This window comes from Erinaceus europaeus, chromosome 3 (genome assembly GCF_950295315.1).
Source record: "Erinaceus europaeus chromosome 3, mEriEur2.1, whole genome shotgun sequence".
In the NCBI taxonomy this organism is placed as follows: Eukaryota; Metazoa; Chordata; class Mammalia; order Eulipotyphla; family Erinaceidae; genus Erinaceus; species Erinaceus europaeus.
In genome coordinates, this window is record NC_080164.1 from 48,035,458 (window position 1) to 48,054,090 (window position 18,633).

The 18,633-nt window shown below is 39.7% G+C and overlaps 1 protein-coding gene across 1 annotated transcript in view; it reads right to left on the bottom strand.

The window, feature by feature from the left end:
* Positions 1-7,323: 7,323 nt before the first annotated feature.
* Positions 7,324-18,633, bottom strand: part of PLEK (pleckstrin) — a 60,073-nt gene continuing 48,763 nt past the window's right edge. Inside the window, exons 8-12 of the mRNA XM_060187174.1 lie at positions 17,875-18,059; positions 14,519-14,623; positions 11,793-11,876; positions 10,919-10,988; positions 7,324-8,489 (exon numbers count right to left, since the gene is read on the bottom strand). Of these exons, the coding sequence (XP_060043157.1) occupies positions 8,353-8,489; positions 10,919-10,988; positions 11,793-11,876; positions 14,519-14,623; positions 17,875-18,059 (581 nt within the window). The 3' untranslated portion in view covers positions 7,324-8,352. The remainder of the gene's footprint in view (positions 8,490-10,918; positions 10,989-11,792; positions 11,877-14,518; positions 14,624-17,874; positions 18,060-18,633) is intronic.

Here is an 18,633-nt window from a genome sequence, read left to right on the forward strand (position 1 = left end):
TGGGAGTGCAAATACGTGTGGGAATAGATGGAAAATTCATCAAGATAGTGGAGTCTATATATAGCAAACCTACAGCCAACATCATACTCAATGGTGAAAAACTGGAAGCATTTCCACTCAGATCAGGTACTAGACAGGGCTGGCCACTATCACCATTATTATTCTACATAGTGTTGGAAGTTCTTGCAATAGCAATCAGGCAGGAGCAAGAAATTAAAAGCATACAGATTGAAAGAGAAGAAGTCAACTCTCCTTATTTGCAGATGACATGATAGTATGCATAGAAAAACCTAAGGAATCCAGCAAGAAATTTTTGGAACTCACCAGGCAATGCAGTAAGGTGTCAGGCTACAAAATTAACATTCAAAAGTCCATGGCATTCCTCTATGCAAACACTAAGTTAGAAGAAGTTGAAATCCAGAAATCAATTCCTTTTACTATAGCAACAAAAACAATAAAATATCTAGGAGTAAACCTAAGCAAAGAAGTGAAAGACTTGTATACTGAAAATTATGAGTCCTTACTCAAGGAAACTGAAAAAGTGGAAAGATATTCCATGTTCATGGGTTGGAAGAATTAACATAATCAAAATGAATATACTACACAGAGCCATATACAAATTTAATGCTATCCCCATCAAGATCCCAAGCACATTTTTTAGGAGAATAGAACAAATGCTACAAGTGTTTATCTGGAACCAGAAAAGACCTAGAATTGCCAAAACAATCTTGAGAAGAAAGAACACAACTGGAGGCATCACATTCCCAGATCTCAAACTGTATTATAGGGCCATTGGCATCAAAACTGCTTGGTACTGGAACATCAATAGACACACAGACCAGTGGAATAGAATTGAGAGCCCAGAAGTAAGCCCCCACACCTATGGACATCTAATCTTTGACAGAGGTTCCCAGACTATTAAATGGGGAAAGCAGAGTCTCTTCAACAAATAGTGTTAATGGGTTGAAACATGCAGAAGAATGAAACTGAACCACTATGTTCACCAAATACAAAAGTAAATTCCAAGTGGATCAAGAATTTAGATGTTAGACCACAAACTATCAGATTCTTAGAGGGAAATATTGGCAGAACTCTTTTCTGCCTAAATTTTAAAGACATCTTCTATGAAACGAACCCAGTTACAAAGAAGACTAAGGCAAGTATAAACCTATGGGACTACATCAAATTAAAAAGCTTCTGCACAGCAAAAGAAACCACTACCCAAACCAAGAGACCCCTCACAGAATGGGAGAAGATCTTTACATGCCATACATCAGACAAGAGTTTAATAGCCAAAATATATAAAAAGCTTGCCTAACTCAACAAGAAAACAAATAACCCCATCCAAAAATGGGAGGAGGACATGGACAGAATATTCACCACAGAAGAGATCCAAAAGGCCGAGGAACACATGAAAAAATGCTCCAAGTCTTTGATTGTCAGAGAAATGCAAATAAAGACAACAATGAGATACCACTTCACTCCCATGAGAATGTCATACATCAGAAAAAATAATAGTAGCAAATGCTGGAGAGGGTGTGGGATCAAAGGAACCCTCCTCACTGCTGGTGGGAATGTAAATTGGTCCAGCCTCTGTGGAGAGTAGTCTGGAGAACTCTTACAAGGCTAGAAATGGACCTACCCTACAATCCTGCAATTCCTTTCCTGGGGATATATCCTAAGGAACCCAACACACCCATCCACAATTTGTCATAGTGAAAACCTGGAAGCAACCCAGGTGTCCAACAACAGATGAGTGGCTGAGCAAGTTGTGGTATATATACACAATGGAATACTACTGAGCTATTAAAAACGGTGACTTCACCGTTTTCAGCCGATCTTGGATGGACCTTGAAAAAAATCATGTTAAGTGAAATAAGTCAGAAACAGAAGGATGAATATGGGATGATCTCACTCTCAGGCAGAAGTTGAAAAACAAGATCAGAAGGGAAAACACAAGTAGAACCTGAACTGGAAAAGGTGGTGTATTGCACCAAAGTAAAAAGACTCTAGGGGGCGGGGGGGCGGGGGGGGAGTACAGTTCCAAAAAAGGATGACAGAGGACCTAGTGGGGGTTGTATTGTTATATGGAAAACTGGAAAATGTTATGCATGTACAAACTATTGTATTTACTTTCAAATGTAAAACATTAATTCCTCAATAAAGAAAAATTTTAAAAAAAGAAAAGAAAATGTAATAAGTCACAGAGAGGAAACTCAGACTCAGAATCAGGTTCCACACACCAAGACCACTGTTTCTTACTCTGCAACCCCACAATCACCCACACACATTTTCCCCCTTGAACTTTAACAAAGCTCAAACTAAGTGGTAGCACAAATTCCTCTCATACCTTCATTTCTTTTTTCCAACACTGTCTAAATTTTATCTTTCCTTTGCCCCAAAACATAAAAAGTCAGTAAGGGCTATCATTCTAAACTAAATTAATTTTTTAGATAAATTAAACAAAAATTTCCATAACTTTTTCTATGTCCCACCCTTTCTTTGCTAATATCTCCAAATCCCTTACTGAGAGGACACAAAATAGAATCTGAACGTTACTCAGTTACTTGAAAATTTTTCATTTTTGACATAAATCTGATGTAGGATGGCAACAGGGATGGTTGTGTCCTCTTAAAAGATTTCACACTAAATTCTAAGAAAATGATATCAAAGCTCTATTTCCCTTTCTCTAGTATCCACCAGTAAGGGCTAGGTAGGTGTTCACTGTTTTAATCTAAGTTCCCCATCTGCTTTTGAGATTCATCATCTGCTAGTAAATTCTTAGTCACTCAATGGAATTTCAGTATTGGGGTTCAGTGTTAGTATGATTCAGAAATTTTGTAGATGTATGTGTGTATTTATGTGTCTACAGAAGACATGTAACACTTTTGTTTAAATCAGACAGTACCTCCTCTTTGTTTAAGATTCTCACCTTACAATGTCTCCCTTTTTTTTTTCTCAAGTTAAATTTTCCAGTTGAGTTTATTCTTCTGACTGCTGTCAGTCACATGATGCAAAAGGTATTTTCTTCCTTATGCTTAATTTTTAAATTTTCCATACTTACTTGATTGTTGTATAGTTTATAAACATATACACACACACACAGCCTAATTTGGAATTCTAGGTAAATGTAAAGTCCTCTTCCTCCCTGTCTTTGAAGTTGTCCAACTGGAAATAATGGTTTTACATTTTTTTTGTCCATGTTACTGGTGAAAATATCTATTACTACTTTGGGAGTCAGACCCACTAAATTTTCCTGGTGCTGTGCCTGATGGAGTCTGAGCCTGATTTGTAAGACAAAGAGGTTTAGATGAACCATCTATACTTATATTGTAAATTCCCACTTTGGCAAGTGATGTCTTGATTCCACCAGGAATATCATTTGCCAACATAAGGAAGCTCTATGATATTTTGAATTATCTGTGGACCACAGTGTAGATTGCATAATACAATCCTAAGAAGTGGCAATCACTTAGGCTATAATGTGAACAGTACTCACTCCCTGTCCTGCTCAACTATATTTAAGTCTTCACTGGGAGATTTACTTCCCCTTGTATAAAGTTTTCTGTACTTTTAATAATTGATAGCTGCTTTCTCGCTGACCAGAAAATAGGTTTCACCAAATTGTAATCAAGGTTTCATAAAACTAAAAATTACTTGCGGCCAGACCCCATAGACCTAACACTGGTTTGGATACAACAAATGACACTAAACAGTTTAACAGCTTGGAGAAAGTCCAAGTTCATCAGGCAGAGAACGGACTATAAAAGATGGAAAAGGGCAAGAGACTGGCTCACTTAATGGTGGCCTTTTTGGTCACTACCACTCCACCCAATGTGATGAATCTAGACCTCTAATAGACCCCTCTCTCCACCATCACTGGTAATTTCCATTGGAACATCATAATAAGCCCTTTCGAAGGCCTCTTCAGGACTATTCCCTCACTATAAAGTAATAATGGTAGGGACTACCCCACTTTCCAAAGGGATTCTGGGTCTTGAGGAAGATTGCCACTTGAGGAAGACTGATCCTGAAATGAGTACAGCCTAGAATGTTACCATATGTGACCATGGATTATGAACTCAGACTGACAGGGTCTCAGAAGTTACACAGGTTCCTGTGCTAAATATGAATATACATGGGCCCTGGATCAAATTGATGTAATAAACAGTTCATTGTATTTGTATATTTTCTTCAAGTTTGGGAGGTACTGTCTACCCTGATCCAGATTTCTAGTTCTATCTCAACTCTGTCTAAATCTACCCAGTCTTAGTCCACTTCCATTTTAACTATAAAGCTCAAGCAAAAATTACTAAAGCCATGGACCCCTAGGAACATACCTAAAATAGACTTCCTAGCTTCTTTCCACCCTAAAATCCCTATTTTCACCTGCTCTATTCCTACTTTCTGGTTCCTATTTATTAAACATTTTGTCCTGCTTCAAATCTTAACTAACTTTCAGATACCAAGTTGCAGATGCTACTGTTATTCTATCCTGAATTCCCTGGGCAGATGACCTCACCAATATGTCATGGAAGCTCACCTCTCCAGAGCCTTACCCCACTAGAGAAATATAGAAACAGATTGGGGTAGGGGTAAGCAAAATCAATTTTGGCTGTGTTTGGAGTATTTCACCAAAGTAAAAAACTCTGGGTGGAGGGTGAAGGTAGATTTTCAGCTTCACTATATGGGGGTGAAGATAGGGACACACATATTTGGTGGTAGAAATGGTGTTAGTATATACTGGAGCTCCGCTTCCCCAGAGACCCACCCTACTAGGGAAAGAGAGAAGCAGACTGGGAGTATGGACCAACCAGTCAAGGCCCATGTTCAGCGGGGAAGCAATTACAGAAGCCAGACCTTCTACCTTCTGCAACCCACAATGACCCTGGGTCCATGCTCCCAGAGGGATAGAGAATGGGAAAGCTATCAGGGGAGGGGGTGGGAAATGGAGATTGGGTGGTGGGAATTGTGTGGAATTGTATCCCTCTTACCCTATGGTTTTGTTAATTAATCCTTTCTTAAATAAAAAACAAATTATTAACTTATAATATTATAAATAACTATTAAAAAAGAAAAAGGCTGGGGGTATGGATTGACCTTCCAATGTCCATGTCGAGCAGAGAACCAATTAAAGAAGCCAGTATTGGGGGTCGGGTGGTGGCGCAGTGGGTTAAGCGCACGTGGCGCAAAGCGCAGGGACCAGCGTAAGGATCCCGGTTCGAGCCCCCGGCTCCCCACCTGCAGGGAGTCGCTTCACGGGCGGTGAAGCAGGTCTGCAGGTGTCTATCTTTCTCTCCCCTCTCTCTCTGTCTTCCCCTCCTCTCTCCATTTCTCTCTGTCCTATCCAACAACAAAGCAACGTCAACAATGGCAATAATAACCGCAACGAGGCTGCAACAACTAGGGCAACAAAAAGGGGAAAAAATGGCCTCCAGGAGCAGTGGATTCATGGTGCAGGCACTGAGCCCAGCAATAACCCTGGAGGGGAAAAAAAAAAAAAAAAAAAGAAGCCAGTATTTCTACTTCTGCACCCAAAATAGAATTTTGGTCCATAGTTCCAGAAGGGGAGAAATGTTAGGGGAAAGGGTTCTGAACTCCAATTCCATCAAGACGTAGAGAGAGAAAAGGGAAAAAGGAAGGACACTAAGAAATAGTAATAGGTATAGGTGTGACCTAAAAAAAGAGAGAAGGCAGGACCATAGAAAAAATGAACAAAAATATAGATAGTAGATAGATAGATATAGATGATATAGATATAGATAGATATAGAGATAGAGATAGAGATAGAGATAGAGATAGAGATAGAGATAGAGATAGAGATAGAGATAGAGATAGAGATAGCCAACTGTTGTTAAAATTTTCGGAGGCTCTTGCCGGGCTGGCTTGCTTCACGGCGGGTAACAGAGACGCGGAGACAATGGCTGGGCAGGGAAGCTGTATTTCTTTATTCAGGAACAACGATTCACAAACTAAGACAAACTAATCACCAAACAGAACTCTGCTGTCTCTTTGCGGCGGCACAAGCACTCCCTCTTACTCTGTAACTCGGGAACTCTCCAACTCTGGAACTCTGGAACTCTCGTACTAGGGAACCCTCTGAAACTCTGGCACTCTCGAACTCAGGAACCCTCTCTTACTCTGGAACTCTGGAACTCTCGTACTGGGGAACCCTCTGCAACTCTTCCACCGTGGAACTCTCTCTTACTCTGTAACTCTGAAACTCTCGAACTCAGGAACTCAGGAACTCAGGAACCCTCTCTCGGGGTTCCTTGGGGCAGGGCCAAGCAGGCCCGCAAAATTAACAGGACTGATCCAATTTTCTTGACGGGGGAGGGCTAGAACAAAGCAATGTAAAGCATACGACAGCCAACCAACCAATATCTATGACCTTGGGAGAACCACTGCAATTTCCAGTAGAGGGAATAGGGACACAGAACTCTGGTGGTGGGAACAGTGTGGCATTGTATCCCTATTATCTTGTAATTTTGTAAACCAATATTAAATCACTAATACAAAATAAAATAGAACTATCTCATTAAAAAGTTAAAGATCACTCATTAAAGAGTTAAAAATAAGTGATAACAGGTGTCCATATGTCTTCCAAATCAGATGTCAGGATCAGGCAAAAACTAGTAAAGTCATGGACCCCTTGGAATATACCTAAAATAGACCTACCAGCTTTTTACAAAACAGAGACCACAAATCTCCATCTGCAATATTCTTGCCTTTAGGTTCATGACTAGCCAACAATTTGTTCTGCTTTATATCTTAACTCTTTTTCAGCTACTAGGTTCCAGATGCCAACCTGACTTCCCTGGGCAGACGACCCCACCAATGTATCCTGGAGCCTCACCTCTCCAGATTCCTGCCCCACTAGGGAAAGAGAGAGGCAGGCTGGGAGTACGGATTGATGTGCCAATGCCCATGTTCATTGGGGAAGCAAGTACAGAAGCCAGACCTTCCACCTTCTGTACCCCATAATGATCCTGGGTCCATACTTCCAGAGGGATAAAAAATAGGAAAGCTATCAGGGGATGGGATGGAGTTCTGGTGGTGGGAATTGTGTGGAATTACACCCCTCTTATCCTATGTCTTGTCAATATTTCCATTTTATAAATAATAATAAAACTTTATCTTTATTTCTCCCAAAGCTTTTATTATTTCCTAACAGAGACTTTTTTTGTCATGTTATGAAACTATTTGAGAGATGAGAGATGACATTATCCTCATTAAATCAAAGCAGATTATTGATAAGAAAGCTCACTCATAAGAGGCAAAATGTCAGAGTTATCACACCAAAAAAGCAGCAAACACATCATATTTATTTCACAATATAAAATTTATTCCAGACTAATAAATACTTTTAACACTGAATGTAGAAAAACAGCTGTGTATATTTTGCTAAGATAGTTTGCTAAAGAATGAGAGTAAAGGTAGTCTTTCATTTATAGGACATAGGTACAAAAAATTTGAGAGTAGGAATATCCTCATGGATGTCCACCACCACAAACTCTGACTAGACCTAAGTTTTTCAATACTATCTTTGTTATGTCCATTAACTTTCTTCAGACTAGCCTCAAATGAAAGTAGAATATGTCTGCTTTGGTGGCTTCATGGAAAGATGTCTCGGTTATGCTTGTTTTCTCAGACCTTTTTATCAAATCATAGGCTATATGTAAGTGATAGAAATCTTTGACTTAAAGCCACTCCTACAGTTGTGACTCTCAGGAAATGTCTAGATAGAATGAGGAAGGAAGAAGAGAGTTCTCCTTCATTTTGATATATACTCTTGTGGCCAAGAGAAGATAGCTAATGAGAACCAGAGACATTTATGCCAAGTAACTTTAGTACTCTTAGCACAAACTGACAATGATTTAAAATTGAAGCATTGTCTCAGGCTCTGAAGACTAAGATTTAGTCAAGGAAAGATACCAGTCAGACAACTAAAGAAACTTCCATAACCATGGGTATTAGAAATACAGGGCTTTTGATTTTTTTTTTTCTTTAAGCTAGGGAGGACTTTGAGAATCTCCTAGTTCAACTCCCTTGTTATCTAGAAGAACTTGAGGCCCAGAGATGATAAGCAGTGTACTGAGGCCACACAGGTGGTTATATTTGCTTTGGGATGGAGGGAGCATGGGGAGTGGCAGAAAGGCTTCAGTGAGTGATGTGGCCAGTGCAGGTGAACATCACACAATATGTGGTTAGTTATAGTTAGAACCCCTGCAGATGGAAACTTCCCAACCCTGGGCTCTCTCTTATTGATTTGTCACTAGAAACAGACAGGTCCTGGGCCACTTTATCTGTGGGGTTACCCCAGGAAGCAGATGAAGATATATGAGGATATCTTCACTTCCCAGTCCGGGAGGCCACCTGGATGGCTTTGATCCATTCAGTGCGCTCCTTGGGGGTGGCTGCTTGCAAGAAATAGTGAATTTCATCTGATGTGATGATCTCGAAGAGGTTCTCTTCTTCACTCCTCTTTCCTGGTGAAAAAGAAAATGAATGGCAGTATGTCCATTGGCAGCAGAAAGCCTACTGCATTCACCCTCATTCTGCAAGGAATGTAATCCTTATCTTGGGAGTGTTCTGAGATAATTAAAGATGTGTTTTTTCAAACTTACTGCCATTGTATGATTATGTATCATAATATTATAATTATAAAGTATTTGCATAGATAGACATATTGCATGTTTGTGAGAGATTATGTGTATACTTAAAAAATAAGAAACATGCTCAAGAGGGAACATTTTCTTTTGTAGTTTATAAGCAAAGTTTCTTTCTTTTGCACATATTTACTATTGAAAGAGTATCTAATAGTATCTAATAGCTACTTACTCTCTGCTTTTAAACATAAGCCAAGGCTGACTCTAAGATATAAAAATATAATCTTAAAAATACAAATCCAGGCTAGGGAGATAGCATAATGGCTATGCAAAAAGATTTTCATGCCTGAGCCTCTAAGATCCCAGGTTCAATCCCCAGTACCAACATAAGCCAGCACTGATCAGCACTTTAAAAAAAAAAAAAAGAAGAAGAAAGGAAGGAAGGTAGGAAGAAGAAAGGAAGGAACGAAGAAGGAAGAAGAAAGAAAAGAAAAAATACAGGACCATCACCAATACTTCCAATATTGTCTGGACTAGACTTAATCAAGGGTTAAATCAGAGTCTCTGCTAAGAATTTGAAAGACAAGAAAAAAAATCATCAGGGCCCAGTAGTGGTGAACCTAGTAGAGTACACATGTTACAGAGCATAAGGATGTGGATTCATGTCTCAAGTCCCCACCAGGTAGAGACTTCACAAGGGGTGAAACACTGGTCTATCGTTCTCTCCCTCTCTCTCTCCCTTTTCCATTCTAATTTCTCTGTCTCCACCCAAAATAATTTTAAATATTTTTACTTATTAATAGTTTGTTATAAGATTATAATGTATAGTTCCATACCACATTCGTCACCAAAGTTCCATATCTCCACCCTCCTACCTTCCAAAGATAACCACCATAGTTCTCTCAAGTCTTACAGTTTGCATGCTTCTGTTTTGTTTGGATTTTTTTAATCTAAAATAATTTTTTAGAAATACTCAAGACATTGTAAGGTGAGAATCTTAAACATAGATGAGAACGCTGACTGACTAAAGCATACACCTCAATTTTTAAAAAGAGCATTCTCCCTCTACCAAAACTAAAGCATAACTTTCTGTCAAGAAGAATGTGTATAGAACCAGAGGTAGTGTGGTCCGGTAAATAGTGCAGTGGGTAAAGCACTAGACTCTAAAGCCTGAGGTTCTGAGTTCAAGCCCCAGCAGCACTTGTACCAGAGTGATGTCCGGTTCTTTCTCTCTCTCCTCCTATCTTTCTCATCAATAAGTAAATAAAATCTTTAAAAAAAAAAAAAAAAAAAAAAGAACCAGAGATAGTAAAAGTCTAGACTTTTGTATTTGCAAAGTTTCCTGTTGGCCTTTAAAATATTATAAATCTATATTAAGAAGACACAAAGGGGCTTGGGTTTCCCCAAAGGGATAAGGTCTCCCCAGTGGTACCACCCCTGCCCCCAAGAAGACAATCTATACCTACATAGTTATTCCATGCACCAATCACATACTTGTCATCTGAGACTCAGAGATCATCTGGTTCAAGGCTCTCTCAGAGAAGGAATGTTGGCCCAGATTTGGTAGCAATCCATCCAGGGTAATGCCACTAACCATCCATCACAGACCTAACTAAAACCCAAGTACACTTCCCACTCACCACAGTGCCTCACAGCACAAATGTTTATTTAGTTGTGGGATATTTCCTAGCGCAAATATGTTAAAGGCCTCTCTAAGCAATGTTTTGGCTCAGTTACATTTATTAGGAGTTAGCAAGTGTGTGGGGGGGATTAGATAGCATATGGTTATGCAAAAAGATTCTTATATCTGAGGCTCCAAAGTCCCAGGTTCAATCCCCCACACCATCATAAGTCAAGCTGAGCAGTGCTCTGAAAAAAAACCAAAACAAACAAACAAAAAAAAACAGAGGACCTAGTGGGGATTGCATTGTTATATGGAAAACTGAGAAATGTTATGCATGTACAAATTGTTGTATTTATTGTCAAATGTAAAACATTAATGCCCCAATAAAGGGGGGAGTAGCAAGTCTCTCCATCTAAGCCAAAAGCTTTATCTCAGCCATGTTTGATCAAGGTATTCACAAAACCATCCCAATTCTCCAAGGCCCAGAATCAGGACAGCAATTGGTAAAGAAACACTTGGTGTTTCCAAAGATTTCAAATGATGGATTCATTCATGCTTACACCAGATAGTTTGAGTAAAAGAGCAATTAGTTGTCAATGGCTTAGCAGCATGCCTAGGTATGGGAAAGTGACCTTGAGTAGATATACTTCTCTCACCAAAAAAAAAAAAAAAAAAAGATTCTTACCATCTGAGTTGCTCTCCACTGAAGTCACTACACAGCCTCTCAAGTGAATTGCTCCTAATGGATCTTCCCCCTGGAAGAGAGAGGAATTTATCTTTATCCTTTCAAAGTACAATGTACACATATACCTTCCCTTGCTAGTACAAGAGCCACACTGACTCAGTATGCTGTAAATCAAGCCCCCCCCCAATATGGAGTAGAACACAAGAAGATTAAAGAAAACCCCTTCCAGATTTTCCACCTTCTACTTTAGTGGACGCAGGAAGAAACTAGACAAGGAAAAATAAGTCAACCTGTGTTTCCTCTCTTGAGGAAAATGGCAGAAGCAGTAGAGAAAGTGGAATTGCCATTTCCTACCCAAAAAAGAGCTGTTTGCTTCTGGAACTGTTTGGTATAATGTTCTGCAAGCAGAAGCTGAGGACCCATTCCATGTGGAGTTGACTTAGCAAAAAAGATAACTCAAAGCAATAACCAACAGCCCAAATATCTGTACTGAAATATTGCTCAAATCCAAGTTGGTCTGGAAAAGGAGTTCTCACTTTCTTTGCAAGCTAAACTAAAAGCATTCCACTGCATTAGTTTCCCTGAGAATAAGATATTGGATCTAGCAAAAAAAAATTGAAATGTTTGAGCTAACTAAATAAATAACAATAGAGTAATATTTTCTCCCACCCTTGATCTTATGCTAGCCTCAAAGCCCACTAACAACCACTTTTAGTAACTAGGGACAGGGAAAATTAGAGGGTGTGGGAGAAATAGAAGTGGGCTGGTGAGGAGACAGCAGGGTAGGAGCAGATCAGAAAGGATCATGAGAGGTCCTGTGAAGAGATTCAGCAGAGGCACCATCTGAATAGATTTATCAGCCACAGGCACTCACTCCAGCAGGGTCATAATAGTGCAAGTATGCTGGGTCTTCTCGCAGGACGAACTTCCTTACTTTCCAGTTCTTTCTTCGATGTCCCTGTATCCAGGATCAACACATCAAAAGGAATGGTGAGTTATTTATGTCACTCTAGATACACAGTGCCTATATAGATAGAAGGAGGAGGGGGAAGGAGGAGAAGAAAAAGAAGAAGAAAAAATCCTAACTCCAGTAGAATTAGCCCACAAACCAAGTCTTTCTCAGAGCAATAGTTCAAGAGCCAATAAACAATTTGACTGTTATTCAGGTATGAAATAAGTCCTTTCTTGTTCTATATGAACTGGGACCTCATGCATGATTTCACCATTCCTGGGCCATTCTTTCATTTGGAAATATTGAGAAAGAGAGAGAGAGAGAGAGAGAGAGAGAGAGAAAGAGAGGGAACAAGTCCAGAGTTTCCCTGGCTTCCATAGTACTGCCATGTGTTCAATTCTGGATCACGTTCCTGGCATGGCATAGGTCCCACCAGTACAGTGATCTATCTATCCCACCAAATTCCATTGTTTCTAAGACTGCTATTCCACTTTGGCATTAAACAAGATAGTACCACATAAAGAACACTATGTAGGTAGTGTGGGCTACAGGCAAGGATTTGCTCTCTTCAGAGTTTATATACTATGAGGAAATACAAAACAACAAGTGTTCAAATTAAATTAATGACTTCAAAGCAATTAAATGTATATCAGGATTTCAAAGAGAGTCTTCTGAATATCTTCACTTATTCACATAAGACACAGCAATAAGAGATGAAGTGAAGAGCTACTGACAACAAGCAGTAGAGATGGGGATGTATAAAGCATGTTCAGATGCAAAGGACCAAGCCCTGTCTGGTAGCAAAGTGGGGTTCTTAAGGAACTGCAGCAACCAGGTTACTCATGTTATAATCTGTTTTGTTGATTCTTTTAATATTTATTTATTTTCCCTTTTGTTGCCCTTTTTTTTTATTGTTGTTGTAGTTACTACTGTTGTTTTTATTGATATTGTCATTGTTAGATAGGACAAAGAGAAATGGAAAAAGGAGGGGGAGAGAAAGATAGACACCTGCAGACCTGCTTCACCACCTGTGAAGTGACTCCCCTGCAGGTGGGGAGCCAGTGGCTCAAACCAGCATCCTTATGCCAGTCCTTGCGCTTTGTGCCACATGTGCTTGGTATAACCTATTTTTTTAATAAAATAAAAAAAACATTCTACAGTCTGAAGGTTAGGTTTTGGTTTTATTTATTTATTTATTTTCTTTTTGTTGCCTTTGTTGTTTTTATTGTTGTTGCAGTTATTATTGTTGATGTCGTAGTTGTTGGATAGGACAGAGAAATGGAGAGAAGAGGGGAAGACAGAGAGGGGGAGAGAAAGATAGACACCTGCAGACCTGCTTCACTGTCTATGAAGTGACTCCCTGCAGGTGGGGAGCGGGGGCTTGAACCAGGATCCTTATGCCAGCCCTTACACTTTTCACCACGTGCGCTTAACCCACTGCGCTACTGCCCAACTCCCAGTTATAACCTATTTTTAAGACAGTTCCCAGGATAGCCACAAAGGCAAGATCTAGACCTGTAAAGCAACTCTGGGTTCTACAGCTTTAGGTGCTGGTACCTGCTTGAAGATTCTCACTTCTTCCTGCTTTGCAAGGTGCTGGCTTTGACTTCTTCTATTGGCTCTAGCCCTGTACCCACTTAATTCTTGGCATCCTGTGCCTTGGCATTTGGTAACTAGTCAGGGATTTTCAGTTCTTACTCCAAACAACAGTGAATTGCACATGCAAAACTTTCTAACGGCTGTGTTTCCCACCCAGGACTGAGTCCTTGCAATCAGATTTGACTACTACAACTCTGCCACTACTTGAGTAGAGTTGAACTCTACATCAGGCATGCTCTGATATAGTCTCACCATTTCTTACCCACAGTCCAGATGGCATTTCTTCCTTTCAGTCGTATCTATGGCTCCTCTCCTGGGTATAACCTACTCCTAATTCCTGGTAACTTTGCAGGAAGGAGGTATAGGCAAATGGAAATAGCAATCATTTCTGTCTGTTGGATGACATCCCTGAAACAGTTAATTTCCTACAACTAACAAAATGGCTTTTTTTCCTTGAAGCACCTTTTTCTGATGATACTGGTTAAAAAAAAAATGGGGGGGATTTCCCCAGTTCAAGTTGTTTCCACAGTCCACCTAACCTAATGCCACCTTGATCAACTCCTTAGATGTTTGTCTTTAATTCACTATTTTTTTTCTATTGGACTATTGTGTTGGTCTGCTTCTAAATTCTGCTTCTAAGAGCCCTTCTGTTGCATTGCTTGCGCTGTGGTCTATTTACATAATCATTGTTTCCCCCCCCCCCCCCCCCCCCGCACTAGTTTAATCCCCACTGGTTTGCGCATTTTCGTTCTCCCCACCCCCTATCCTATGTATTTCCTCTTCCTGACACTTCCACCTCAGGAGGTATATAAGGACAGGATTGTGATTCGAGATAGCTAGCTTGCACTGCATCCCCACTCCTCAATAAAGATTGAACTGTCTCCCACTCAGCCATGAGTCCATGGTCATCGCTCTCATGCCCGTGAAGCTAGACTGGCAACTGGCACCCAAACAGGGACCAGCACTATTGGTCATACAAGCACAATGCCACATTTGAAATGATAATTTAGAAATAAGAAGAATCTGGTAAAGAGGGGGTGTCCACCCACCTGCTTCAGTAAACATCCTTGCTTGATGATGACACCTCTGAATTCTTCTTTCAGGATCACATCATCATCGCTGGAATTCTCTTCACAGAAGAACCCACTGTCTGGCTAATGGGAAATCAAACAGCAAATTTATTTTATCATTCTTAGGCAGACTAATATTTCTTTCATCTTTCTCTACCCCTCCCCTCAAGTCACTGGCTTGGCTCCTTTTCCTTCTCCCTGTGGTTCATATCAACCTGAACTTGATTTATTTATTTTGTCACCAAAGTTATCACCGGGGCACAGTGCCTGCATGACTCCTCAATTCTGGGGTCATTTTTCTTTCTTTTTGATAGAAAGTGAGAGACAGAGAGAAGGGGAGATATCATCACTCCACTGCTCGTGAAACTTGCCCTCTGTAGGTGAGGACTAGGAACTTGAACCTGGGTCCTTGCACATGGTGACATATACACCCTACTAAGTGCACCACCACTTAGCCCCTCAACCTGAACTTTATAAAGATGCTCTTTTCTCTGATAATTCTTGATTCCAGACACTATTTCTTATTGCTAAAATGCTCTTTTATCTCCCCTGAAGTGTCAATATCATTTCTTTTTCTAATGTTTCCCAAACTGTACTTAATGTCTAGTTCAGAGAATTTCTTCCTTCAGAGGATTCCTTTTCTTGAGATCTCAAAGCAACATTCTTGTGAGCAGAGTTAACCTATTTGTGATGCCACACAATGTTATCTCCAACAAAACTTCTGATACTTAGCTCCATCTACTTTGAGACCAAGAGCACATACCCAAATTCAAAGACCAGAAGGGAATTTGGATTCACTCAGCTATATAGGCAATGAATCATACAGAAAAAGAGAAGTTACCAATGGCTATTTTTAAAATCCTATTACCAGATCAAAAGTCTGAAAAAAAAATACTGAGAGTGAAACTCCCCTGCCCCAAGTGAAATGAAACTCTCTCTGGTGTAGCCACTTTATTTTTGTAAGAAGACTGGTTCTTTTAAGCAGCTTCCTAACTTTTGTACTCTAGTTCCTAATAGAAATGACACCACTCCAAAAATCCCCCAGAAATGTACTATTGCTGAATTTCCCCAGTGGCCCAAGATTAGATACAAACTATGCAATATAATCTTTCCCAATCTGCAATTAGTTCAAGATGACTGGAGGAGGGGATATGTATAGATACATTTTGCATTGAGTTACATATTGGGTGGTGAAGATGGCATAATGGTCATACAGACAGATTTTTCATGCTCCAGGGTCCCAATTTCAATCCCCTGCACCACCACAAACCAGAGCTGATCAGTGCTCTAGTAAAAGTAAATAAATCACATATATTTTAAAGTACAGCTAGAACATTGTGAATACAACTCTCCCCCAGAAAGGAAGTTCTACGGGGGCTGTAATTTTTGCCCATTATTTTTTTAATTGATATATCTCTTTAATCCAGGAGAATGCCTGACATTTCTTAGGGCTTAATACATTTTTATTACTGAACTATTACGTAGAATAAGAATATATGACATAAGAGCATGCATTATCATTAAAAAGAGGTCTGTGGTGGTATGCCTGGTTGAGCACACATGTAGCAATGTGCAGGGGTCCAGTTTCAAGCCCCTAGTTCCCACCTGCAGATGGAAAACTTCATGAGTGGTAAAGCAGTGCTGCAGATGTCTTTTTATCTCTCCCTTCCCTCTTGATTTTTCTTTGTCTCTAATAAATAATAAATAAAAGTCAAATTAAAAAAATTATCAAAAGTTATTAGAGAAATGCAAAGCAGCACCACGATGGATATCATCTTACATGTGTGATAAGGCCTGATATCAAAAAAAGACAAGCAACAGCATTGGCGAGGCAAAGGATCTGGCAGACACTGTTGGTGCGAATATAAAGGGGTATGACCTCTATGCAAAACAGTGCAAAGGTTCCTCAAAAACATCTAAACTAAAACCACCATATAGTCCAGCAATTCAACATCTAGGTATCTGTCTGAACAATATGAAGACATTGATATAATTTAGTTTTATATATGTAGTTTGTGATTATTTAGTTATTTATTTTTCTTGCCTCCAAAGTTTTTGGTGGGGCTCAGAACATGCACAATGATTCCACCACTCCTGGAGAGGCCAGTTTTTCCTTTCCTTTTTCTTTCATTTATTTATTTATTTTTCTTGGCAGGGAAGGAAACAGGAGGAAATTGACAGGGAAGGAAACAGGAAGAGAGGGAGTCACCTGCAACACTGCTTTACCGCTCCTGAAGCTTCTGCCCTAGAGGTAGGGACAGAAGCTTGAACCTGGGTCCTTGCACATGTACACTTTAGTGGTGTACCACTGCCAGCCACAAAGATACTAATTTTAAATGATATCTGCACTTGTATGTTTATTGCAGAATTGCTCACAATAACCAAGAAATAGCCTAAGTGTCCACCAATGATTTATTAGACAAAGAATACACAGTAGAATGCTCAACTATAAAAAAAAAGTTAGAAAATCTTGTCATTTTGACAATATGAATGGCAATGTGGTGGTTAGGCTAAGGGAAACATGTCAAAAACATGAAGGCAGAGGAGACAGCACAATGGTTGTGCAAAAGTATTTTCATGCTTGAGGCTCCAAAGTCCCAGGCTCAATCTCCCACACCATCATAAAGCAGACTTTAGTAGTGCTCTGGTGTCTCTCTTTCTCCCTCTCTGCCTGCCTCTCTGTCTCTCTCTCTCTCTCTGTGTATTTATCTCTCTCTAAAGAAAGAAAGACAACTAGCAACTGTCTTCACTCTGTACAGAACATAAAGAATTGAAACAGTCAAACAAAATTAAATGAAAGCAGATCTTTAACCTTTAACAACAAAATGGTTGTTACCCAAGGTGAAGGGGCTGGGGTGGGAAGAAAGAGGGAGAAGACAAACGTTCTTCTGGGTGTTGGTGAAGGTGGGTGTGTTGGTGAAGGGTTACGAAAGCATCGGGTGGGGCATATTATCACACTTATGAAGAGGTGTGACTCTGTACTCCTAAAATGACATAGTATTGTAAACCAATGTTATAATTTTAAAAAATAAAAAAATGACATAGTAAACTTTAAAAAGTCAATTTAAAGAAAAATATTCAAGAAGACAAGAGTATCTTTGAACCTAATTCACTTGTACATGGAAGAGGAGGGGAGAGCTATTAAGTTAAGGCTTAGGTTATCTATCTGTTGGTTCTCTCGGACTGATCTTTCCTTTCCACTTGCCATCCCCCCTCACCCAACAATCTCTGTAGGTCTTTCTTTCACATTTGTAACTATAAACTGTAACCAACCTCAAATTTTCCCAAGGAGCCCCCAAGACAGGAAGAAAATGTGGGTAACCTCTCTCACTTACAAAGTAGTAGAAGGCATCGGGGTTGTCTAGGAAAGGATTGTCAGCCGTTCCATCCATAGCAGTCTTGGACAGGTCTCCAGCGGGGTGCAGGTACCCTTCATTAAGCAGTGAAGAGGCAATCATTAGGCCTTCCTGGCGATTCCGAACAGACTGGTTGGAAACCAACCAATCGATGACACAGTTACCTAGGTGGAACCATCAAAGGAAAGATGAATTCCTTAACAAGCCACTGACAGTCATCCCTGGAAGGCTCCAAAGCCTAATTTGTTTCATCTTCCCTATTACTCCAAGAAGGCAAAAAGAAAATCAATATAGGAGGATACCTAGAATCAAAATGGCCATGTAAGACTTTAAAACAATATTTATTTAAAATATTAAAAGGTTTAAATAAGCAGTCCATGCATTGAAGTAGATTTTACTAATCCATTCTTCTTTTTTTTTTTTTTACATAGAGACAGAGAAAAAATGGAAGATACCACAGCTTCCTTCAGTGTGGTGGAGTCCAGGCTTGAACCAAGTTGTGTACATGGCAATGCAGCACACTGTCCAAGTGAGATATTTTGCCAGTCCCTAATCCACTCATTTAATATATATATATATATATATATATATATATATATATATATATATATAATTATTCTTTATATAATGAGAGAGACTAGAGCACTGCTCAGCTCTCGTTTAGGGTGGTGGTAGTCACTGAACCTGGAACCTCACAGCCTCAGGCATGAAAGTCTTTTTGCATAGCCATTATGCTAT